This window comes from Pezoporus wallicus, unplaced genomic scaffold, assembly GCF_028554395.1.
Source record: "Pezoporus wallicus isolate ANWC-B61680 ecotype Strahan unplaced genomic scaffold, APGP_CSIRO_Pwel_v1 contig_3365, whole genome shotgun sequence".
Taxonomy (NCBI): Eukaryota; Metazoa; Chordata; class Aves; order Psittaciformes; family Psittacidae; genus Pezoporus; species Pezoporus wallicus.
This window is the reverse complement of record NW_026640883.1, coordinates 2177634-2204674: the sequence shown is the minus strand read 5'-3', so window position 1 is coordinate 2204674 and position 27041 is coordinate 2177634. Positions and strand designations below refer to the sequence as shown.

The 27041-nt window shown below is 39.4% G+C and overlaps 1 protein-coding gene and 1 long non-coding RNA gene across 4 annotated transcripts in view; one reads left to right on the top strand and one right to left on the bottom strand.

The window, feature by feature from the left end:
- CFAP58 (cilia and flagella associated protein 58) overlaps positions 1-23712 on the bottom strand; it is a 64479-nt gene extending 40767 nt beyond the window's left edge. For both annotated transcript variants that reach the window (XR_008973728.1, XM_057421084.1), the window contains exons 1-9: positions 23663-23712; positions 20903-21178; positions 15868-16016; positions 13901-14057; positions 11275-11469; positions 8964-9101; positions 6671-6830; positions 4917-4999; positions 3580-3771 (exon numbers count right to left, since the gene is read on the bottom strand). Coding sequence is in view for 1 of the 2 variants with exons in the window: in XM_057421084.1 (XP_057277067.1) it covers positions 3580-3771; positions 4917-4999; positions 6671-6830; positions 8964-9101; positions 11275-11469; positions 13901-14057; positions 15868-16016; positions 20903-21178; positions 23663-23671 (1359 nt within the window). In the remaining variant the exon portion in view is untranslated. The remainder of the gene's footprint in view (positions 1-3579; positions 3772-4916; positions 5000-6670; positions 6831-8963; positions 9102-11274; positions 11470-13900; positions 14058-15867; positions 16017-20902; positions 21179-23662) is intronic.
- Positions 23713-25357: 1645 nt separating this feature from the next.
- On the top strand, positions 25358-27041 carry LOC130605488 (uncharacterized). Of its 2 annotated transcripts, none has more exons than XR_008973718.1 (2): positions 25358-25825; positions 26544-27041. It is a non-coding gene; the product is annotated as an uncharacterized LOC130605488 (long non-coding RNA). The 2 variants fall into 2 exon arrangements; XR_008973719.1 differs by lacking the exon at positions 25358-25825 and adding an exon at positions 25981-26121.

Genomic DNA, 27041 nt, shown 5'->3' with positions numbered 1-27041 from the left:
ACCTCCTCCACCGGCAGCCGTCCCCTCGCGGCCTCCGGCCCCGCTCCCGCCGCCGCTCGGTCCCCGGGGCCGCTCTCCCGGGCCGGTTCGGCTGCCGCCGGCTCCCGGGGCCGCTCCCCCTCGGCTCCCCGCAGCCTCACGAAGATGGAGAGTAGGGCGAGGGCCAGGACGGTGAAGAGCAGCCGGACGGCCAGGTACAAGTCCACGGCCACGTCCGTCCCGCCCTGCTGCTGGAGCCCGCCCGTATTACAAGCCATTGCCATAAAGCACAGTGAGACAAGAACCTTAGCCCAGGCCCCACACTTGATAAACACTAACACAGCAAATACCGGCTCTACGTAAGTTACAACATTCTGAAACTGTGAGATCAAGAGAAACAACTCTGAGAGCCAATAAATCGTCATTGTGATGAGTGACTATTAATCTGGTCAGATCTGTCGTTATCTCAACCCTTCGTGCCCCACGTTGGGCGCCAAAAAGAACTGTCGTGGTTTAAACCCAGTCAGGTAATTCGTTCGCTCACTTCCCCCCCTTTCTTGCCCTCCCCCTGCTCTCGGAGGGACGGAGAGGAGAATCAAAAGAATGCAACTCCCACGGGTTGAGATAAGAACAGTTTAGTAACTAAGGTATAACACAGATCACTACTGCTACCACCAATGATAATAATGATAAAGGAAATAACAAGGGAAGAGAATACAACACCTCAGCACCAGCTGACCGATAACTCGCCCCCCCCAGCCCCAACCAAGCACCGACCCATACCTCCTCCAACCCTGCAGTCTCCCAGCCCTTCCGGCTAACTCCCAGTTACATCCTGGGCATGACGTGCTGTGGTATGGAATACCTCTTTGGTCAGTTTGGGTCAGGTGTCCTGTCTCTGCTTCCTCCTGGCTTCCCCTCCTCCCTGGCAGAGCATGAGGCTCACAAAGTCCTTGGCCAAACCAAAACATCGCTATCAGCTCTGTTCCCGAGCTGAAAGTCAAAACACTGCACTGCACCAGCTACCAAGGAGGAGAAACATGACTGCTACTGCTGAACCCAGGACACTAGTCAAAGGCGTATTCCGTACAACAGCACATCATACCCAGGATGTAAAACCGAGGGCAGTTACCCGGAAGGGTTAGATCACTGCTCAGGTCAGGCTGGGTATCAGTTTGCAGGTGGTGAGCGGTTGTATTCTCTTCCCTTGTTATTTCCCTTATCATTATTATCATTGGTGGTAGCAGTAGTGATTTGTGTTATACCTTAGTTACTGGACTGCTCTTATCTCGACCCATGGGAGTTACATTCTTTTGATTCTCCCCCCCATCTCTCCAGGAGCAGGGGGGAGGAAGGGGGGGCAGTGAGAGAGAGACTGCCTGGCTGAATTGCCAACTGGGTTTAAACCACGACAACTTTGTAAATAGCTTTTTTTTTTTTTCTTGGAAAAACAACACATTATGGCTATTTTTGTGACCGCTCATAAGGAGCAATTGAGGGAGCACTTCAGGTGAAACTGAAGGCTGTACTTCACTGCTTCCTTTTCAGCAGCCTAAACCTTCCACAGGGAAACTAAGATTTCATACTCTAAGAATTTTAATTAAAAAAAAAGAAATAATCTACTAACACTTGTAGCTCAGTAATACAGGCTACACAGCAAACAACAAAGAGCCAGATTTTGTGCTGGCTAATCTCAAAGTAAAGCTATTCAACAAGTGACACTGGCTTAAAAATGATACAAATGAGTGGTCAGCCAGGCCAAAAATTAGAAGAGCAAATCTAGCATGAATTTACATCACTAAACTATTTTCCTGTTGTGGATATAACTTTGCTGACTCTGTTCATCAGTTACTAAATAGTAAATGATAATTTTAAAAGAGGAATTCTGCAGCTCTATAGATTCTGTCATGCTGTAAATAACCAGACAGCTTTCAGAGCCAGCATGGGTCTGTCTGCCTTGCTGGAGTTCCAAGGAGTCTTTGGACTTAGATCAGTTTGGCTCTTTACCAGCCCTTACACAATTCAGAAGGTATGCAGTGAGCTTCTTCAGAGCCGGCTTGATGGTAAAAGGTGACAGAAGAGCCTTTACTGGTCATATGATTACTGCCCATCAGAAGCTCATTCCCCACCATTTGTGAAATTGCTCCTGCAGTTTTGACATGGTTTCTCAAGCCTGCATAGGTCAAACAGTGAACCTAAATACTACCTAGTGGATATAATAATCCTGATCCTATGTCCTCCTGTCCTGTCTTATCCTTCCGAACAATAATTTCATGTAGGGAACCACTGCAGGGAAAAGACTATTGTCTCACATACTTTTATGCTCAGAACTGCTCCTGCTGCTCTTCACCTGCAAGCTGAGTCAGGAATTGCCCCTTCAGTGAACCACAGAAGCATGCAAGTCCTTCAGAAACTTGCAATCACAATGAAAGCATCATTATACAAACAGCACAAGTGCCATAATCCATTTACTGAGAATCTGCCTTATGATAAGTGACAGCAAATTTGCACCCAAAGTGGCAGGGAAAAAAAAGAAAAAGTAAGCAAGCAAACATCTGTCATTTTCACCCTCAAAATACTGCAAGCAACCTTAATCAGAATTGAAAGCAAGAGCCTTGTAGTTCTGAGTGTTATGAATTACTCCCTCGCCCTATTTTACAATGTTCTTAACTCATATCTATACTGTTAGAAATGCATTACGAGGGAAAGATGCAAATATGACTTTGCCACAAAGACAAATCCCATTTTCATGGAATATTATTCCGAGGAACTGACAAAAGGTAATCCAGACAAGGGAGTATATACCATTCAAAAGATGATTTAAAAGCCTCTGGTCACATGTTAGAAAGGATCATTTTTACTTGAAGAGATAGCAAATAACTTGTGAGTTGAAACATCTTGAAAGCTAATCCCAGTAAATCAATGAGCCTCTTGAAGGGCCCTTCAATGTGATCTTCAGCAATTAATGGAACATGTTACAACCATGTTCCCAAGTATACTATCAGGAATAAAGTTGTACATAATAATGCGTAGAAGGCAAGACAAATTTTATGCAGTGTTTCTCTGCAGCTGTTTCTGGAAGACTTTTGGTTTGCAGACTAGCTTGAACATGTTCAGATGTTTTCACGTAATGGGAGTAATCCTTCAGAATGCTAAATCTCTTACAAAGGTGTCAAGCATGGTCATCTCTCACTAGCCTCAACAGTATGCAAGATAAGGTCCTTTGCAGGTAAGACAGAAAATCAAATAATAATTTCCAACTGCATATGAGAGTTTCAATTGTAGGATTTGGTTATAGGAAGTCAGAGGCCTTGCTTTGAACTCCAGTTCTACTTTAATTTCCAAAACGATCACTGAATAAGAGAAATACATTGTAACTCCAAGCCTCTCTTAGAATATGCACCCCTTGATGACGTTTTCCCCAAGGAAGATTGAAACAGCAGCAGGCAATATGCACTGACAAGAAGAAATCTTTGTAAACAATGTGAAGACCACTGATCTAAGCTTCCTCCCACTGGCATGTTAGGAAATGAATATAACAACTGTACAGTTTTGAGAGTAAGACAGGAAAGAACCACTTGCACAAAAATCTGTCCATACCTTCTGTTTGAGCTCACTGGTTTCACTGATGAAAGAATCCCTCTCCTTCTCCAAATGGTAAATAATCTTCCTTTGTTTCTGAGCTTCAGTCTTATAATTTTGGATTTCACTTTCCAAGTTCCTCTTTGACTGTTCATGGAGCTTCACCAGATTTGTCTGCTTCTGAGCGGCACTGGTGGCCTTGACCAAGTTCTACAGGGAACACAAAATAATGAGTCTTGAGCTGAAAAGGCAACACTGCCACCACTATGGCAAAAATATGCCATATGATTACAGACTTCGTAATGTCATTACCCCTTAGCTAATTTGTTCAGTTGAAATACTTGAGCCTCAAATCTGATTTTAAAAAATACCCATCTCTAACAGAGCTGCTAAATAGTGCTTTTTCTGATTTGAAGTTAAAACACTAGTGTCTGCATTACAACAAAAAATGGATAGGATTGTTTACAAGTGGATATAACTAATGACTGGAAAAACCTTACCAGCTTTGAGGCATTTAGATTGTAAAGCATACCAACAGCCAGAAAAATAAATAATAAAGGCAAATACCCTTCCTTCTCATGTCCTAAATAGCAAGTTCAAGCTGGAAATTAACCAAGCTTGGTTTGAAATTATGCATAAGGATTAAACAGAGACTACTGAGATATTATATTTATAAAATTAGCATTCTGGTCCCACTTAAAAATTTACCTGCCCTATACAAAACAGGTTTTTGTTACTTGACAAATGTGAACCTCTGCTAGAGTTGAGACCCATGACAGTGAATCTATATAAAGTAAAGCACCTCAGAAATCATCTTTTAGCACTGAATTTAGTAGATTACACTTCAGGAATGCCCATAAACATGAGATGCTACCCTGCAGTACAAGATCCTTGGGCTGATGGAAAATGATCAGTATGAGAAATGGACCTAAAAGCAAGGATTGGTATTAACATAGCCTGCCAAGCTGCTACACGGTGCATCAACATTTTTGGGTTGTTCTTTTACTAACAAAGACTTAGTTTGCCTAGATTAATATTAAACTTCATATGCTTCAGAGTGTAAAAGCACAGACGTAATGAACTCTGGATATCAAATAATGGATTTGCAATAAAGGTGAACATATGTAGCATTTTTTAACTCCTTAACAGTTTGTACATTAGAAATCTTTTGTGTGCTTACGGGTACACTATTTCGATGCATAGGAAAGAAGCAGTGTGAGCATTTGCTTAAGAAAATCTGAATTTTTTACTCAACATTGTTTATTCTACAACATCTATGAGCTCCGGTGTTTAAACCAGAGGTATTTCATTCTCAAGCAGGGATTACTTTATCACTATTATCAATGCAAGCTCACCTTGCTTAGCATATGTCTTTCCCTCCCAAGCTCCTCTATAGCTTTCTTGTCAATATCCGCCTGCTTTTTGGCAGCCTCCAACTCTAAAAAAAAGAAGAAAAGAGACTAAATCCTGGGTTCAACCTGTACAGCTGTTAAAAATAAAGAAACAACTTAGTGGACTTCTGAAGCTTCAACCTTACATGAACAGTTCAACTAGCTGTGACCAGGTTTAACAACCTCAGGCTTCAGCTAATGATGTTGATACTTATTTGGGTATTTAAAAGAGCTCAGGTACAGTAATTAATGATATGTGGAGTTATTATATTTAGGTTTTCAAACCAATATACCAAAAAGAAGTGTATATGTAGAAATCATGGAGCATAGAGAAAATCAGAGCCTTTTAAGAAGCTTCAATCTGAGCATTCAAAAATTGAGGCACTTTCAAAAAACAGGGACTTTCAGGATTATCCTAATCCCTCTATGTGAAATTCAGTTCTCCTCTGAGGCAGTGAAATTCTACTGGCTTCAGTAGAGTCAAAACTACCTGCTATGGGTCAAGATTAACACTGGACATGTACTATTAAAAAGATGCTAAAAACTGGAGACATGTTTTCACTACATTTTGAAATTAATTAAAACCTGCTACACTAACACTGCAACTCAGGAAATGCAGTACATTGGAGTGATGGGTCAAATACATTACTAGTAGCCATTCTCATGCATTCCAGTACAGATTTGAATTTCTTAAGTTCCTCTCTGCTTTCTAGCACAGCGCATGACCTGAAGCAGTACTAGCACAATACTTGTGGGAAAGCTCTTCCACCCTTGCAGAGATGCATGAAAAACAGACATAAATTTCCATAAATACAGTTACACATGAGGATTCATACCTCATACATGCAGTCTTGTCAGAACAGCAAGAGGAATTTATGCCCTTATGCATCAACTCAAACTAAATGAAATTTATAGCAAAGTAATTTTTTCCACCCCAAAAAGTCTCAGCAACTCTTAATATTTTGCAAACTTCATAACTTCAGAAAAAAAATCACAAAACTGTTTTTTTAATGAAAAATCACTTTGTAAATGTGTCTGTATTTCAAAGCATATTTGATTTTGAAAAGTATTTGCACTTTAATGTTTAAAAAGAGGTGGTTTAAAATGTTAAAAAAAAATACAAGAAACTTGGTTTTAAAAGTTGAACAAAATATTGTATTAGACCCAAAGTGTTTTCTTCTAAAATGCCCATTTGGCAAAAACGTTTAAAGTTCCTTCTTAAAGCTCTCCAGATCTGTCAGCAAGTCAAAGTCAATACATAGACAGCTGTAGCATCCACACTGACCAGCTGAAGACCTGAACATACCAGAACTAAGCTCATTAGCTTGCTTGCAAAAATTCACTTCCAGGCTGTAACTATTCAGCAGAATCAAAGGAGGGAAAAATAGCATGTCCTAGCAATATCTGCTTTCAGTAAGTTCTAAGATTGCTTCTCTCACAGGTCAGTTTAGGAGCAACGAAAGTGCATTGGGGATGACATGGCACCAATTGGTACATCACAAAGTTCAGTTATGCCTGTTATATGTTCACCTGACATATGCTACATTATGAAAATTTGATAAGTCTACAAGGTTCTTAAAATGCTGCTATATGTTCCAAATGTTATTTATACAGTCTCCTACTAGACACTAAAAGAGCATGATCCTAACAGGGCGACATACCCCGAATAAATAAATAACAAATCACAAGACAGATCCACCCATCAGTTAGACACATACCTTTCTCCAGTCCAGATATTTGATTTTTTAGGATGTTTCTCTCATGTGCTGCATCAGTTTTCTGTTCCTCTGCAGCATGCAGCTTGTTCTGGAGAATCTCTCTTGTTTTGTTCAGCTTTGAAATTTCAAGGCGCATCTGAGCCACTTCCTCATCTCTGCCCTACAGAGCAGCAATAAAGGGGAGAGAATGTATCTACAGAAAGAAAACGCTTCTGTACTTGGCATATACTTATTCCTTCAAATTCAGGAAGCAAAGGTATAAGTGCCATGGGTCACCTGAGAGAAAGTAATTAGCTAGTTTAACAATATTAAAAATAATTTATAGCAACACCAGCTAGGGCAAGGAAAATTATAACCAAATCTTATGCTTTAGGGCTAAAGATGATCAATAAGGAATCCCCAGCTGCAAACCTTGCACAGCACTCCCCAATTAATCCTGCAGATTAAACATGGGCAGCTCTAATTTCCTTTGAAGTATCAGGAACAGTGACTGTGATGAGAAAGTTATCTGTAGTGCGATCTGATTGCATGTCCCTAATAGCAAGTATCTGTTATCCCTATCTCTTTTATAACCTATGGCTTTGTTGTCATTTACCCAAGACAGGCTTTTTAAAAAAGTAAAATGCGGAATTCATCTCATTTGCTGTACAATCAGAGGAGAAAATAATCAATCAAAACACTTCGTAACTAGTTACCAGGAAACACAACCAATAATCACAAGAGAAATTAGTATATCTCCTTTTAAGACGTAAATATAACTTCCTCGTACAATTCAGTGCCACTCTTAGGTTTTACAGCCATCACAGACTACAGTATTCCAATTACAGCCTCAGTTACTGATCCTGTGAGATGGTGAATCCTACTGTTTAAGTATCCTCTGGGAGAGTGTGAATGTCCTCAGTTCTTACTAACAATAACCTTGAACACACGTATGAGTACTTTCACAGTTCAGTGAACACCACGGTGGAGGCACTCAGCATGCTGCAGGATGGAACTGCAAGCACAACAGCTATAAAAAGGGTGTCTCAAACCATGACTGGGGCTTGTAGAAGTTTTAGCAATTGGCTTAATTAGTAACTACTCAGTAAGTTCTATTTTGTTTTGTTCCCAGAATTCCATCTGCATGATTCTACAAGTTCTATCCACTTTTCTTGAAGTTAGGATAAGATCATAGAATAAAAATCTTCCTTTTGACACTCTAGAGCCTCAAATGTAAGTCACAATTGAACACATTGCTTGTAAAGTTTTAAACGATGGTATTGCTAGAAGGAATGATAAAATCAAATAACCTGGAAAAGACAGCAGTTTGGTTCTCAAATAGGCAAAAAAAAAAAATATCCTCCAGTCTGCCTAACAAAATACAACAGAAAACAGTCTCCTACCATACAGTCCATTGAGGATCAGAATCATCTGTGGTTTAATCTGTCAGCGGTTAGTTTTTTAGTTTTCATCATTTTGACTAACAGTTCCCTTTTTATTTAGGGGAATTGATTACACTTGACTAAACCTTGATAAGATAATTATTCTCTACCTTAATGTTTAGTGTTTTAATCCCAATGATAATACAAAATGCGAGATACGGTAGACCGAGTAATAACATCTAACACACATTACCCTTTCTCAAAGGGTAATCAAAGTACCCTAAAAGGCATATGCAGGAACCTTCCCCAGCTGAAGCTCACCTTCTTCTGAGTGGTACAAAACAACTCTTAAACAATGTCAAGTCAGGCAAGAAAACAATTTATATCAGCAAGTAAACACCATTTTAGTTACATATATTTCATTTTCCAAACTCAGAAAGGGGGAATTTCAGTGTTGGAAGCAGCTCCCTTCAATGGAAGCTATCCAGGAAACTGTCATTACAATTTATTAAGATTTGTCAAGGTTTTTGGCAAAATTCAGATTATGTTAATTACTGTAAGCAAGAAAGCCGTTGTTTTTATCTGTAGATCTCACAACCAAAATAACCATCGTGCTTGTTCAAAGTACCACGCATCGTTTCTGAGCACGATGTACTGAGCAGCTTGGTTTATGTGTTTTGTGAAACACAGCTCCTCCTGCAGGACAGGTGCTCTACTGTCAGGTGACAGGGTTGGAGGCATGGTACTGCCACCGAAAGAATGGCACCCAGTGACAGCCAGATCTATTCCTAGAAACTCCTTAGCTGAGATTTTCTCCAAAACTACCCATAGGGAGCTACCAGTACAAGAACTGAGGTCATCCCTGTCCCAGGCAGTAAGATTGCCATCAGAGCAACACAGTTGATATCATGCATACACCTTCCGGTACTTACTTTCAGTTCTGCTGTCTTCTGCTGCATGTTCTTCATCACCTCTTCAAACACCACATTGTGCTGCTCAATCTCTTGTATGAGCTTACTATTTCTCATATGTAGTTGCTCAAGTTCCTTACCAGCTTTTTCATTCAAGAGCTGTTAGATTAAAGAACAATCCTAGTAATTCTTTATAATCTCATTATAATATCTATATATACATGAAGACAGAACTTTCCATCTCACCAGGAGATAAAGCCTGCTACAGATTGTTGGCTGCTTAAAAACCACTCTTCATTGCTGATGAAATTACTAATGTGAAATACGATACATGCTCATATTGACTACAGGAAATGATAATTTCTAATAAATAACACAGCTAGTGTCATTTCAAAATTTTCTTTCTGAGAGGGAAAAAAATGGAAAACATTTAGCAGGTCTCTCTTGCAGGTGGTAGATAAATATTTTACTTCTTGTTAGGCATTTGGCAAGCATCACGTAACACAACGTGCTACACATAATTGCTGAAAACAAGGATGAGATTCAAATTACTTCAATCAGCAGAAGGCAGGGGAGCTCTGTTTCTTAGCAAGCAAATCCTACATTAATATGCTGATTACATTTCTCTGGGTACATGGTATGCTGAGACCAGGACACAGCCATTTTCTTCTCTAATTTGTCATCAGTCAAAAGCCTGCAACAGCAGTTTTATGGTCTGTGTGGAGAACATATACTTCAATACTGGAGCTGCCAGTCTTGTCTTCTGCTTTATGGGACTTCCCCTAACAAATATTACTCTGTAAGTGAGGAAAGAAAAAGCATCATATTTTTCACTTCAAGCATTAATGTGTGATAAATTCGTGAAGTCAATATATACTATGCCCTTACAAACATACAAAGAAGTGGAATCTCCCTCTTTTAAACTCATACAGAAGCAAAGATAAGTTGCTTCTTATCAAAAACAAGGAATATTGGGTTTTGTGTTCTAAACGTTAGGATAACACTGTGTTTCAGGTGACTTTTTATTGAGGTTTGTCCATGGGTGGGATGTAGCCCATAGTAGCTGTATCAAGCCATCTTCACTGTCATGCAAGAAAGCCAACTACCATTCAGTTGAGAAATGGCAACCCAATGACATTGCAATAGCTGAGTCACCTTCTCTCACAGATCTCTACTCTAGCTTATGCACAGTTGGATAGCCTGTGTTTTGGACAGACTTTTTGCAAAAGACAATGCAGGGCATCTACAGACACCTTCATGCCAGCACAGGTAACAAAGACAGTGCAAAGCCTGATTAATTAGCCTAGGCACAGCACTTTATGTGAATTATTGGTTTCCAGGATAGCTTGGACAATTGAATGCCCCTAAAATCTGCAGTTAGAAAGGTTGAAAGGGACTATAAAGAAGAGGAAGAAAGGAACAGAACCATGAAATGTAGGTATCCTATTTTAAAAAAATGTGATTTCCTGGCAGATCATGGAGCTGCCCTCAAAAGCTGCATCAAATGAGTGATATTCAGAGAAAAAAATCAAGTCTTCTCTGTACCTCTTTATGTGAAGTATTTTACTAGGATTTTTTGTTGACAAAAATATTGTCACAGACATCTACCTTCACAAATTCAGGTACCTGAAGGGTGAAAAAGCTACAAAAGTAATAAATTTACAAGATACACAAAACTCCCAAGGTAGGACTGGTTTACAGTGATGAGATCTCTCCTGCCATTTACTGAAATTGCTTCTCTGAGAGTTTCTTAAAGTCAGGGGAAATGGACTGAAAACCTTGAAATTCAAACACTTTAAGAACACTATGTTAGGGCATTTCCAGATAAAGTTTTTAGAAACAGAATGGAGAAAATCAATCAAAAAGGTTTACGAAGACAGCTCTCTGCCCTTTCACGGAAACTCTTCCACAAGCTTGAGAGATAGATAAAAATTATTGTGACAGAGAAGAAAGAAGGGGTTGGAGGTAAAATGACTTTTTTACTAATGCCACTACAGTCAATCAGTGGCAAAACTGGCAATACACATCAGAAATTCCACCTGGCAGTCTCCTGTTACTATCATTAGACCATCCACACTCTTCACAGACTGTGTCTCATTTGATGTGATCTTTCCAAGATCACAATATCATTGTGATCCACTACTGATTTCTGTGAGTAAATCTATCTGAAATGTCAGCAAGCTTTACATATTTATTTATTAGTAAATTAATATTTATATTGAAATAATTATTTGTTAAAATGTAGTGACTTAAATTAATATCCCTCCCTCTCCCTTCAGGAAATTATTTGAGCAGCTTAGACCTGACACATGCAGTGTACCATGTACCCTACCTTCAGCTCTTTTAGGTTCTGTTCCATTTTCAGTTGTTCCTCTTTATTCCTCTGTATATCTTGCTGTAAATTCTTTATCTCAGTTTGCTTATCATCCATTTCAGCTAGAAGATTTTTCAGATCCTTCTCTAATCTTTCCTTTTTTCGAGTCTCTCGTGTTACCTCATACTGTTGCACCTGGATGTCTTTCTGCAGCTGTAACAATAGACAAGACAAAGGTTTTGAGTTCTGCTGCCTTTTATTCCAGAAAACAAGGCCTATCACCTCTCCTTTTACTGTGCTTAATTTTGAAAACAACAGCTTCTGTATTACTGTACCCACTACTCCATGTAATATGCCAGATCTTCTCAGAAGAAAATATGTTCTCTAGAGGTTGAACAAAATACCCTGCATGAGGGAACCTATTCAATGATGACAAGAATTTATTAAGCATCAGTCAGTTCATCTACACAGAAGGGTCTGACACAATTCAGACAAAAAAGCATTCCTCTGGACATGTATTTTCAGTTATAAGGTATTATAAAGTGGCATTTTCTGAATGCAGCATTAAAACTAATTAGGGCTTCATATTGTACTGCAAGGATTTTTATTTTTCTATCTCACCAGCAGAAACACTTATTATACTGATATTAAAAGAAAGAGAGAGATGTCAGACCAGTGTTCATTTTCACAACTGCTCTCAATCTTCTGTTCTCAAAGTTCCTCTGTGGGAACTTTGAAAGAGGAGCTTCCTTTCATATTTAATAGACTGTCTTGTGACACTTGCTCTCTCCCTCCCCAAAAATGTGATGGAGCAGAATCAGCAGAGAGGAGAGACAGGGGGTTGATCCACATGGAAATTTTCAGTTCAGCCAGGAACCAGCAATTGTAAGATATTCATTGCTTAAAGTTTCCTCTCCTTCTGAACCCACAGATGAAAAGTTGCCAGAACAGACACAGTCTTTAATAGGATCTTCAGAAAGACATTGTCATTTAAGCAGTCTGAAGTGGAGAATAATTTCTCGAGAACTGGGAGAATGGGGGGTAGTTACAAATACTGTAACAATCCTGTAAATTTAAGGGCTGATAAAGTGAATATCAGAAGATTAAAGCTGGCAAGATCCAGTAAGTTTTGATGGGAGTTTCAATCCTCTCTCTTTTCTCCCATGCTCACAATTCTGTCAGAAAAGCAAAGATTTATGTTGTCTTGTAATACACTCCCAGCCATCTGCTTTAGAAACAGATGCTGTGCACAAAACATAAACTGATCATTACTTTCCTATATGTGATTAATAAAAAACTGTAAATTAAATGCTGCTTCTATCTCTTCTTTGTCCTTCAAGTGTTCTTTTCTGCTTTTCCTTTCTCCTGCTGTCTTGCTCCAGCCCCTATTTACATTCTGCTTTAAATTCTCTTATTCTTCATTATTGTGTTTTTATATTTTGTGTATCAATCAGAGTTCTGCATCCCGTCTTCCATTCTTTTCTACTTTCTTTCCACTCAGTGGCCATTCTATTGATCCTCAGTCTTCCGTATCTCTAGCTGCTGTACGCATTTAAAAGAAGCTGTACAGATTGATCACTAAAGTAGAACTGTCTGCTCAGATGGTCAGAAAAAGAGAAAACCTAACTTAAAAAGGAAACAAAAAAGTAAAGCTGAGATGGAATATAGAGACCTCATAGCAGCCTTCCAGCGTCTGAAGGGGGCCTATAAGGATGCTGGGGAGGGACTCTTTATTAGGGACTGTAGCAATAGGACAATGGGTAATGGGTTAAAACTTAAACAGGGAAGTTTAGGTTAGATAAAAGGAAGTTCTTTACTGTAAGGGTGGTGAGGCACTGGAATGGGTTGCCCAAGGAAGTTGTGAATGATCCATCCCTGGCAGTGTTCAAGGCCAGGCTGGACTGGGCTTGGGTGACACAGTTTAGAGTGAGGCATCTCTGCCCATGGCAGGGGGGGAGGGGGGTTGGAACTAGATGATCTTAAGGTCCTCTCCAACCCAAACCATTCTATGATTCTACAACTCTATAATATGACTGCTTCCTACAGGTAGTGGTGATGTGAAAAATTATTTAAGCTGAAAAACAGTAGGCAGGAATCAGTGTGAAGAAGAAAGGAGGTCTCTAACCATTAGAAAAGTGATGTTCTAGAAAGCTTCCCACAGAAAAAAGTAAGGGAGGTTTAATTAATTCAAAGCTTAATTAGCTTTGAAGTCAGAATTTGATGCATTCTTAAAAATGATGGTATGGTGACCACTGCCAACAGCAAAGAATCTAGGATCTCTATTCCAGGTCTACATTCTAAATGGTTCTTTGAAAGCATAATGATTTACAATGCAGAAAAAAAAACACAACATCTCCAGTACGAAAGATAACTATGACTCAGGCAAAGGAACCTTGGCTTCATTCACGCTGCTGGGAAGTTATGGAAGCAGCTGGTCCATGACATTACACTTTGCAAAGGACATAGCCTAGAAGTAGAGAAAAACATAAAAATCATTCACAATAGACTCCTTTCTGAGCACTACTGAAAACATTTGAGATGTGAAGGAACAGGTAGTAGCATACTAGTCAATGGAGACCAATTGCAAGTGTGGAGAATGGTTCAGGATAAAGTCTAGAGTTACCACCTGGTGATCTGTACTGACCTGCTTAATAGATTGATCTGCCTCAGTTTTTGCCTTCTCCATAGCCTGCTGCTGTTCTGCAGCTTGAGTTAGACTTTGACGTAACTCCACAACTTCTGACAACAGTTGGTCTCTCTCCTTTGTTATGTCTTCTTTATATTTTAGCAAATCCCAGACTCTGGAAGCAAGGAAATAATAGTCAAGCAGTGTCACAGGCCATTTCTGCTCTTCCTGCTATGCCAGAGCAAGCTTTTTTGTGAGAAACAGGAGTTTTAAAGTAATTTGTTTAATTTTAAACTCCTTTTGGATTAAGGCTCTGCTGGTCAATTGAGTTATATGCTGTCTACTGTCAATGTAGCCACCATCAACATAGGTAGCCTTAAAAGCTAACCTAGTCCAATAAATCACTCTTTCTTGTAATAATTCCTTATGGGTATGAAGAAACCCTCAGTTTCCCAAAAAGGTAACAGGGAACAAAATTCCTTCTTCTCTGCCTATTGCAAAAATACTCAGGGACCAAAAATGTCACATTATTGTAACCAGTCTCTCTGCAGATTACCTGACTGGGCACCTAACTAGGGTATGTCTTACAGTACCTAATGTAAGAATAAACCAGACTCCCCCTTCAGACACATTTTCAATCTGAAAGAAAGTTCAAGCAGTGTGGGCACAAGCTCAACCTTAAAAAACAACCTATAGTTCTAAAAGACAATAGGACTTTCAGCCTTATAGGGCTGAAAACCTTCAAAGGAGTTGTCTGGCCCCTGGCCAGACAAGTCCCCCTGGCTTTGTCACTGGACAAAGTATTTAAGCATGGAACTAGCAGTAAATACAGAAGGAACTTTAAGAAGCGATTTTAAGTAGGCAGGTCTCAAGCAGCCTGGGCAGCAGCTGGAAACGGTAAGCAGCTCCTGGCTCTTGCAGGAAAATGCTACAAGCAGCCAGAGAGCTGCTTTTAGACAGAGTTATACTGGGGGAAGGCTTAATGACCAAGCTTTTAGATCCAAGGAAACCTGTTACACAGGCCCAGAACATTTCAGAGACAAAAGGTGAAGGAGTGGATTTTTCATGCATTCAGGTGGTTTATGTTCTGGCATATTCCTTGGGAGGGAAATGTTTGAGCACACTAAAGGCCTTACTCATACACACAAGTCTTGTTTATGTGGTCAGGATGCACAGTGCATGGGGAGATGAGTATGGCCCATATATATCCTGAATGCTTAACATAAATACCTTATACAGTGAGAGAATTACAGCCCAGAACCAGCCAGGTGAACCATCAGCAATCTCCACAGAAAGTGCACAAGTCAATATATTTATCTCATCTTTGAGTTTAGACTTAAACTTACAGCATAACCACAGTCTGAGGATTTGATACTACAAACACTAACTTTTAGAGGACTTTTGAGCAGCTCCTGAAGTTCATTATTATTTGTGTGCTGTAGCAGCCAGAGGCTCCACCTGACACTAAGTCCCTCTATGCATAGATGTTCAGTAGAAAAAAAACTATAGTCTTGAAAGTATGTAAATATAAAATACAAATAAGAATACAAACAATAATAACTGTTGTAACAAAGCTGGGAACAGAAATAAAGTCTCCTGCTTCCTTGACTTATCTACTTGACCCTGCTGCCATCACATGTAAAAATCTTGACAGGATCCTGTTCTCAAAGACAGAGTATGTTGAAATGCTACTCAGATAAAACAATATGACATATACTGAGAAAGTGCATAATATTGATTTTTATTTGATCTCCCAGATTAATCCAACACTGAACGAACTTGCTCAGAGCCTGATTCTGTACTTGCTTACTGCATACACATGTAGACCAATAAATGTGCAGTCCTGAGAAAAGTAGAAGGCAGGAAAGACCTCTCTTTCTTTTTCCCAGTGTCTTTGTAGTGTGTAAACAGCTAACCAGAACAGAATGTAGTGTAGAATGACAGAAAATCAGATTAGGATTTCCCCCTCGCTGAGGAAAACTTACTTGCGGTCTTGTCCTAGGGATGCTTCAGATCCTTTCTCCACTGAATTACTTAGGCGTGCAATTTCCTCTTTCAGTGAAGCAATCTTCTCCTTTGCTTTCTGCTCCTTTTCATAGGCTATATCCACCATTTTCCAGGCCTTGTCAATCTCCTAGGAATGAAATTGAAAACAATTACACAAATTAAATTGTGTTGAAAATGAACAAATTAATTGCCTTGCATTTTAGTTAATTAAGAAAATGGATTTTCATGCCTTTTCATGCTTAGATTCACAAAAGTTTTCCTTACTAGTTGCCTTTTCATTTGGATGAGGGCATAGCAAACACTTTGAGACATACAGACTATGTATGTCAATTTACATCACAAAAGCTCTAATACATTTTCTTTAACACACAGATCTGAACATTATCAAATCTCACTCTACAAGGTTATGGTCATGTCAGACCCAGTAGTACCTAAAAATTTGCTGAAAATTCAGTACCCACAAAGGTACTATCTACTTCAATGGCTCACTTATGTCTGTACAAATCTTATTAGATGCTATGACAATGAACATTCAATTTAATTAGGATGAGAAAAAGATGGTACTCTGGGCTTTTCTCTCCCTTTGTTCATTTCCATCTGTGAGGACCTAGTGTATTTTTATTTTAACTGTGTATTTAGACAAGCTACGATTCTTACACCAAATTTCAGCACATAGAATTACTTGAATGACAGACTCGTGCGCCTCTCACAAGCCCAGGGCTGATACCCACAAACAGGATAGACCAGGATAGGGGAGGAGGGTTCACTCAAATTTTTTAACTTCCTCTGTATCTCTCTCCTTTGAATAAGATCCTTAAAAGTCACAGAGCAGGCTTATTCTTTGCCAGGTTTAAACCAAGCTCTTATCAGTTCTAGAATCCTGTGCTAAAAAAAAAAAAAAATGCATAAATTCAGAACTGGACTGGAAGAAAAGTTCCCAAAGACTCAGTAAATAATGAAGACACTACTTGTGGCACTAGAAGTCCCTGAGCTGCAAATCACAGCATGACGTCCTCTCTCATGCTCTTTTCTCAGCTGGCTCCTGGTGGAGTCCTGGACTTAATGGACATGTACAGATTTAGACTCCTAGTGTGGCTGTGCAGCTCTATATTAGCTCTAGGGTCTCCCCAAGCAGAGCCAGACAGAAGCATCATTACATCAGGCCATAATATGCTTTTCAACTCCTATTTGCATCATACGAAAATGGGACAGGGAAAAAAACTTAAAACACCTCCACAGTGAAGTATGTAAAATAATTTCATTTATATCAGATTGTTTACAGCAATTCTCTATTGCAATTAACATATCTGGTTCTAAAAGAACCCCATTTAACATTAAACTCAAAATTATGACACCTATACTATGGTATATTGTTAATATATTTATTGAACTCTTTAAAATCAAATGTAGTACTTAGCTGTTTACTGCCTAAATTAAAAATTTAAGCTATTAAACCAGCAGAAGTAACAGGCTACTAGAATTTGCTGAAAAGATAACACAAAATGTAACATCTGTGGCCTCTTCAAACTGGAAAGGGAATACATTTTCCTTTTATTTACTCAACGAGTTCAGCATATCCAAATTTGAAAAACCATCTGGAACTTAAAGATCAGGAATGTTTGTTCTTCTTTTTTTTCCCACCCTATTAAAGAGTTAGGCAGTGGACTTTACTTGTTCGGAAATTCTGAAGGAGATTATAGTCAATTAAATTCACTACCTAAAACCAGTATTTTCATTACTCAGTAAATTACTTAGCTCAAAATGTAGTTCAAAAGATGTGCTTTTCACTTCTGCACCAAGCATATTTAAACAGGTTTAAATATTAAAGTAAACTTTTGGTTTATACATTTTGAGTTCTAATTTCCATTCAAATGCAGCAATGATCACACAGAAAGTATTAAGTATCATCTCGTAAATATTAAATTTTCCATTCATTATTATCTTACATAAAAATGTTCAATTATGAAATTGAAATAAATGCACACTGGGCTGAAATAACAGCATGAAGATATCATCTTGACTGGCAGAATAGCACAAAATATAGCTGTAAACAAACGTGTTTCAGATTTGCCAACCAATAAGAGGCAACCAACCTTTCTCTAGAAAAATGCAAATGGAAAATAAGATTAAGGCTGATTACTTAAATCAAAGCTTCCTGCTGGCTGATTAGACTGTGATTAAAATTGGTGAATTAAATCATTATGATTGGAGTTTTGGGGGATAGAACTGGTGAATAAAATCAATATGACCTCTGAGAGTTCTTAATGGCTTCAGCAACTATTTTATTCTGGTGAATATTCACAGCAGAGATCACTGAAGTCAGTGAGGCCATTCAGATAAGCAGTGATTTCAAATCACCCCAAGCTGTGCTTTTTTAACTTTGTCTTGCTTTTGATGGGTAAAAATAATCTTATTGAATTTATATTGATAAAACCAATTTTGATCAATAAAGTTAGCAGGCACAGATGATGGCCCCATTAACAAGTAAAATGTAAATAAGAATTTGCTACAGAGTTTAGCATCAGCAAAACTGGGCTTCTCTGTAATTGTTTCTTGGTCGTGTCTTTTACCTTGAATAGAGGATCAGCAGAGAGCTTTCTTTAATTTCAAAAGTAAAGAGGAGGAAAATTTTGATGGTGGAAGCCTTCATTGCAAAAATGTTCACACTATTACTCAGTGGAGAAGGGAACTGAAAGAATGCAGTTTGTCAGCATCACTGCATAATTGCAGTACATGGTTAGATAGGTAACATGCTTTGCAATTTGCATATAACTAAAGACAGAAGTCCGCTGGATGTTTGCAGTTAGAATCATCCAAAAGTTTTGTGGAGAAGGACTGGAACTCTGGAAATTGTGAAGCAGAATTCAGAAATGTGACAGCCTTATTTTTTTTTTCATTAAGTACCCCAAAAGATCACACCAGTTTCACTGCTCAGAAACTGAGAACTACTGAAATGGTTTATTAGTGTATTGGATTGATCCCCCTGGAAATTGGGAACTTGGTGATTTCAAGCTGGGCAATACAAGCTCCTATAAATTCCCATTCTAGCATTCTTCCCATGCAGCCCTGTGGATCAGTGTCCCTATCAATGAAAAAAGAGAACTGTATTCCCTTTCTGTTCAGCTTGACCCTTTGCTCCTTTGATGACTGTAAACAGCAGACTGTTATGTCCAGTTTATTAAAACTATAAACCATAGCACTGAGCAACCATCACGCAGTTAACAACTATTGATTATTAGTGACCTGGGTCCTACCAGCCACTGATCTGTGTAGTTAACCCCTGTCCCTAAACAATCATACTAATTACAACCAGGCTTCACATGGAGAAAAATTTTGCTTCTGCAACTTGTATTTGTATATGAAACAATGACCTAGAAGAGGAAAGTTGTATACCTTCAACCCTGATGATCCATCAGGTCCCCAAGATTTAGGGCCTTAATTTGAAGGAACTATTCCATTTTGACAGGAACAGCCCCACCAGGATTCTCCCAGCTTTTATAAATAATGAAACAGAGGAACAGATTGTTTATTTAGCACTGAAGAATATTATCTTTGCTATTTTAGCACTTGAACTTGCCTCATCACTTGCCTTGGGCACCGCAAAATACATTGTTTGAACATTAGTAAAATTGTAGTGAAATACAACAGCTGTAATGGAACTTCCCTTCAGAAAGGAGGATAATGTGAAATATGGAGGGTATACCAAACAAAACCCCAAAACATGACATTTAAACATTTTAAACAACATCCAAATAATTCCTGAACATTTAAGGGGAAGACTAATTCTCATAATCAAACTGAAAAAGTGTCAGTGCTCTTTACTTGGCCCACAGAAAACCACCAGAACTGATATCTTGCCTGAGCTTCAAATCAGCTGCTTAAATTGGAAAGGCTCTTATTTTTCCTACTCTTCCCTTCCTCAGTTTTATGACATTACTAAGACAATGTCTCCTCAGCTTGGGAACATCTTGAAGGATTGCCTCTGCTACTGCTCACACTCAGAGTATTGTCATGTAATAGCAGAAAGCAAATTAGAATGATCATTGTGGTTCCTGACACCCTCCTACCAGGTTTTGCTTAGCAGCAGTGAAAAACAGCAAGATTTTCTATACAGTTTTCCTCCTTCTCTTTGAGCAGTACCATGGGCTTGTGAGCTGCAGCCATAGGATGACAACATCCTATTTAATAATTATAAGGACAAGAAACTTCACTTCAAAGAACTTCTATTTATGTAGTGCTCATAGATCACTCTGGATTGCTACACTGAATTTATTTTACTGGAACAAACCACTTGATTGTAAGGCATTGAGGTTTCTCAACTAAGTGCTAAATTAAAGCCTAAGTTTTTAAACTATCAGAGAGGAAAGTGTTCAAAATACAGTCTTCTGATCATTTGGCAGCTTTATGTTTCTGCTAGTCAAACCTCACTGTAAGTCTAAAAAAATTGACTGTTTTTAGTGAGTGAAACACTCTGATTTGACAGAGTTCAAATCAATAACAAAGAACACATCAGACTCAATTGGCAAAATCACATTGAAATGCTGTAAAGGATCCCTATTAAAAAACCAAAGAGTTGTGAAACATTTACTTAGGTGAGTTGATGGCACTTCCCTGGTCTACAATCCATATTTCAGCAAATAAGTAATTTTTTTTAATGTTTTGGCAGCAGCCCTTCAGAAATGCTAATGAATCAAAACCTGTATATTAGGTTGAAAACGTGCTATTTTACAAAGGGGAAGTTTAAACAAAATTATTAGTGAGTACCTGAAAGCTGATAAGGTTGGTTTAGTGCAAATAAACACAGAATTTGACTGAGACCCGTAAAAATTTCCAGGCTGAAAAAACAAAGCAACTGATTGCAAAGCAGAGGGTAAAGAACTGGACATGCCAGCTCTACAGCTAGTCCTCCAGCTAGTTCTCTACATAAAGAAAGTGTTCTTGTAGATGTATGTCTTATTACCACGCTTGTCTTTAACAATTTCAGATCATTTTTAATTCTATTCAAAATGTTACCGTCTTCATCGATGATATAGTACTCTGATCGTCTTTACAGAGCTTTATGAGAGCAGCTGCTTTAGATGAATTCACCATAAGCTCAGCATTCAGGCTCCTGCATTTCTCCGTGAGACGCTTTTCATTTTCATGAGACTTTTTCAGAACAGTATGGAGCTTCTCATATTCTATTCGGAATTTTTCCAGAGCTTTATCTCCCTTAAGCTGATTGATGACATCTTGGAAGTCTTTCTCCAGTGCTTCAAATGCACTTTCATCTAGACATGGTTTGGAAGACTGAATGAAATAAAAAAGATAATCAACAAATAGGAGAAATGGAACATTTCAGACTCCATGTAATGGCTTAACCCCAGCCTGCAACTAAGTACCACACAGTGCTCACTCACTCCCCCCCATCCCAGTGGGATGGGGAGGAGAATCAGAAAAAGGTAAGATAAAAGATAAAAACAATTTCATATTTGAAATAAATTAAATAATAATAATAATAATAATAATAATAATAATAATAATATAAAAGGAAAAAGAGAGGAATCAAATCCAATACACACAACACAATAACTCACCACCCACTGAGTGATACCCATCCTGTACCCAAGCAGTGATTGATGGCTCCCAGACAACTCCCCTCAGTTTCTATACTAAGCATGACTCTCTGTGGTATGTTGGCTTGTTCAGGTCATCTGTCCTGGCTGTTCTCCCTTCCATTTCTTGTGCTCCTCCTCACTGGTAGAAGATGAGAGACTGAAAAGTCTTTGATTTAGGGTAAACACTAATGTGGAACAACTAAGACATCACTGTGTTATCAACATCATTCTCATAATAAATCCAAAACACAGCACTGTACCAGCTACCAAGAAGAAAATCAACACAGCTGAAACAAGGACACCCCAGAATACAAAAAGACAAGATACTGAATGTGTAACAGCTGCTAAGAAATCATAACAAAATTTTCTGAAATAACAGTTCTCTTACTAGCATATGATACACATACTGCAGGCTATTTTTCAAACAGATCTCCCCTGATTTTACTGAAACTTCTTGTGCTTTCACAGAATTGAGTATCATAACTACTTTAAAGATAGGGCTATAAAATATCATTGTGATAGTGTTTGAATAAGACGTCGACTATTCAGGAAGCCCAGTATTTTAGCCTCAATTCTTCCCAGTTCTCTACACCTAAAGTCTGATGACTTTATGCTTTCTATGGAGACAGTGCCAGCAAACCACCTGCAGATAAGTGTGTCTGAAAGCTCCAGTAATGCCAGTGCATGCCAATCCTTCCTCTGTAGGAACTCATAGAATTACAGAATCATAGCATGGTTGGAAGATAATCCAGTTCCAATCCCCCTCCCATGGGCAGGTACACCTCCCACCAGACCAGGTTTCTCCAAGCCCTGTCCGACCTGGCCTTGAGCTCAGCGATGAGGCATCCACAGCTTCTCTGGTCAGCTTGTGCCAGCGCCTCACAGGGAAGAATTTCTGATCTAGCTCAGTTCTAATATCAAATTTTGCCAGCTTTGTTGCTGGACACCAAGTTCCACCAATATTTTTCAAAACAGCTTAAAATAAGCCTCCATTATAGCCTTCAAAAAACACATTCATACCAAGAGGCAGCAGTATGGCAACTTCTATGGAGTTAGCATGATCTGCTAAGCAGCAAGGCGAATCAGCCCAGAGGGTGGATCATGCTGCCACAGGTACACTGCTGCCATTACTCAAGCTTGATCAAAACTGACTGGAACGTCTCTATACTATGAAATTGAAGTCTAGTCGTATCTTTACAACCATACCTCTGAGGTGGACTCACTTGGATAGGCAAATAGATCTCCTGCTGGTGCTGGCTGCGGATGTATGGCAACCCCACCTCACAGAGGACATTCAAGGAGATGCACAGCTCAGCCTTAGAAATCTGCCCTCGTATCTGCACCCACCCCCACCCCCCACCCCCCCAAAGCAATAGACTGCTATTTCAAGAATGGTTCAGGCCTTTACTCACTATTTGAACATAAACGGTTTAAAGGTGGGAATTTTCAAAATTGAAAAAGTCTAAAAGCAAAACATGTTTATTTCATGTTTGGGAGGAAAGGGAGGGGAATATGTAAACTCATGCTACCTGAAATACCTGAAATTAAAAAAGTAAAATCACACCTTTACAATTGAAAGGTCAGGCTATGAGACACATTGTGGCAGAGGCACTGGTCGCAAATCCCTGATCCCTGCCAGGGACCTGATTTGAGGGTTTGGGGTTTGTTTTTCTGTCAGAAACTTCAATGGTAAAACAGCAAAGACAACTTGAATGTTAAACCCTGGGCTGCTGCCCGCATGGAAGGGCGATCTGCCTGACATGCACAAAGCTTAGTGCACAACCCCTCCAACCCTGCCATGACACTCACAGCAATTCATTTGGGCTGCTACTTATTTCACCTTCCTTTCAAGCATGAATCCTTCAGTTCTGACCACTTTTACATTTGTGATCATAATTGGTTTTAAAAGCAGAGCAGTAACGGCATATGGGGAGAGGGAATTACACCCAAAATCTTAAAAGCAGCAGGTGTTACTACAATTTAAGTGTTACTACTGCCTTGTACCAGTAGCCTGATTACTCCTACTTTGAACACAGGACGTAACTGAGCTCTGCTCACAGAAGTAACTAGGCACTTAAGCGTGGTACACAGATCCAGATGGTACACAGACGATGTTGTTGGGCTTATTCGGAGGTACAAAAGAAAAAGGCGGGGAGAGGAGGGTGAGACGGCTCACCTCAGCCATGCTGCCGGCTGGCCGCGGGCAGTGAGCACCGGAGTCGCGATCGGGGCTGCTGGAGCTACGGCTACCCGATGCCGCGGAGGCGCAGAAGCCGCCGCGTCGTATCGTAGCAACGGCGGCGGGCGGGGCCGGGATGGTTGCTGGGGCCCATGGAACCCGGAGAAGGGCTCGGGGCCCTGAGGGTTCCAAACTGTTGCTTAGAGAAGCCCTTCACACGTCCCCTCAAGGCACGGAGGTAGGCAGGGTCCTGTGGAAGGTGATGAAAGAGGGTTTGTGAGGGTCTGGGTCGCAAATTGCGTTTAGAGCATGGTTTCTGACATTTCGTTGCACCTGACTGTTCACACTCTGAAACATAGTTCCAGTCATTTCAAAGCATGCTTCTAATAAAAAAAAAATCAATAAAGATCCTTTTCTAAATTTTGAACTCTTCTTTTTCCTCATTTCCTTCTGTACTGATGTTTCTTATGAAATAAAATTACCAGGAAGATGATCATGAAAAATTCCTTGATTCTAGGTTTTCATATTCTCAAGAGGACCAAACTTTCACACCTTTAAAATAAAACAGCTGCAAGTGTAGAGAAATATCATAGAATCATAGAATAGTTAGAGTTGGAAAGTACCTTAAGATAATCCAGTTCCAACCCCCCTGCCATGGGCAGGGACACCTCACACTAAACCATGTCACCCAAGGCTCTGTCCAACCTGGCCTTGAACACCGCCAGGGATGGAGCATTCACAGCTTCCTTGGGCAACCTGTTCCAGTGCCTCACCACCCTCACAGTAAAGAACTTCTTCCTTATATCCAATCTAAACTTCCCCTGTTTAAGCTTTAACCCGTTAGCCCTTGTCCTGTCACTACAGTCCCTAATGAAGAGTCCATCCCCAGCATCCCTTTAGTCCCCCTTCAAATATTGGAAGGCTGCTATATCAAAGGTATGATTTTAATGTTGCTATCAAAATACTGCTGGAGGAAGTGGATATGCTCAGAATTACAAAAAAAAAAAAAAAATATCTATGATAAACACAAAATCCTTCAATTTCACATTTTAAGTATGTAACCCTGATATTTATTATACTCTCTTATGGCTTTAACAACAAAACGGGAGTGGAAACCTACGAAGGGAAGTAATTACCTTTGCGCTTTAGATTCGTGTTTGTGCTTCTAAGTAACAACACAAATGTGCCCAAAACCAATACCTATTTATTCCCACGAGGCATTCCCATGAGCTTCCTGATCTACTGGAAAGTATCCTTACTTATTGCCAGGGGAATGAATTAGATGACCTTTGAAAGTCCCTTCCAACCCAAAATATTCTATGATTCTATTCTATGTTTTTCAGACTTCTAGTGGTTTGTGTCCTGTGAGACCCTCTAAGGGTGACTGTAAAGGCCGTTCTTCAAGACAAGTGCCATTTGAGCTAAGTTCATTCAAATCTGGTAAGTTCACCATAGAGCTGCAGTGCAGACATAGTAGAGTGACTGTGTTAGGGATCTGTGATAAAGTCATGCTAAAGTCCTTTTTTGATAATACAGCCACCATGCCTTAAAACATCACAACTCACACTGTATAGGTTTAAGTGCAACCAGGGCTGCAATCTGTTACAAGACTCAAATATTTACTTTGAATTAATTCTGCAGCAAACCTACAGAATGTCTCAGCAGGTTCACATCTGAGAAGCTGGTCTAACATCAGCACTTCTGACCTTAGCAAGTATTTTCTCTAGCCTGGGACCATCAGGAAGGTGGAAATAACCACAGCAGCCATCCTGCAATAGTGTTGTAGCTGTCATGGCTGTAAATGATGCACTTATGTCATAGAGTGAACCTCTAGACAAAGTGAAGCTCCAGAAGTGGAATCACTTTTTAATGCCCCCTTTTAAGCTAATCCTACATTCCCAGCTATGGAAAAACTTTTCTGCTAGTCAGTGTGAAAAAACTCTTACAGCCACAAAGAAGGGGGAAAAAAAGATAAATCACCTTAAAAGAAACCCAAATAAATCTCCATTAACAGGAGGGACAAGGCAGACCCAGAAAGTTTCAGTTCATTGAAAAGGCTGTTATTTATTTCCAAGTGTTTGACTTTGTTCAAGAGACACCCGTACTGTATGGTAAACAAGCAGAATCACCTGCTTCATGAGTGAGTTTTGCGTCAGTGGAGTACATTTGTGTTTGTGCAGAAAGGGTTACTAGAGAAGAAATGTTTGCTCACTGATTTATTTGAGATCACAACCCCCAGGCAGTTAATTTAATGCATGTTTTAAACTGTAGTGGCATGAAAATGATAAACCATCGCTTCCTGACTGGAAGGATTTATGGGCTACTGCAGAGGTATAAATAAATAGAGTCAAATCTCATCATAACATCACCCAGGAGAATGCAAGAAATTTGGAGCAAGGACCATGACAGTACATGTCTTCTGGACAGTGTAAAATGAACCTTGTGGACACTGGAAGGTAACAACGAGAAGAATTGATAAAGGAAAGCTCGGGGGGAGCGGGGGGTGAAATATGCTTCCTTTCACACCACGCTGTTGTAGGGAAGGACATCGCTAGGTGGCACCCCACCACCACGGTGGTTTGATAAACTGCCCCCCCCCAGAAAACTACTTTCAGCCCTGTCAATCTTTTCTGGTTTAGAAATGTGTTACAAATGTTAATTACTACATGAAGACACGATGGTTGGGTGAACATGTGTCCATGGGTAAGGTCCTCTGCATATAATTTTTCTCAGTTTACTCAGTTATCATCAATGGGAGATTATCACTAAGGAAAGCAAAATTTGTCAAACAATTTACTAACATTAAAATATAATTTTATATATATTACTACAGATATGATACATACATACCTAACTGCAAGTCTTGTAATTTCCCCAGTGATATGGAAATCCATCACAACCTCACAGCCTCAAACACCAGTGATCCTTCAGACACTGTCCGTGGGCTGATACCCTGTGACGCATCCTGGAAGCCAGTCTGCCTTCCCAGTTACATCACTTTTGCAGTATTAAAAGGAACAACAGCTTACTAAAATACTTCTTTTTTCCAGTGACAAAGAAATACTATGCAGTCCTCGATTACTTAATTATCTGATATTTTTACTGCATCCTTTTTGAACATCCTCTCCTCCTGTTATTCTCCAACTTAATGATAGTTTTATAATGTGAACAGTCATTCAGCTTAAACTGGATTGAGGCTTTCTACTTTGTTCATAAACATCAGCAACAGATCTCAAATAACTGTAACCTTTGATCATGTCTTGCATGAGAGTTGAGCCAATGATCTCAAGAGGAAGAAACATTACCATTTCATAAAAAGTTAAATCATTTTAATTAATAGAAACACCCAAATAAAGAGCTCAGTTCTGAGATGAAA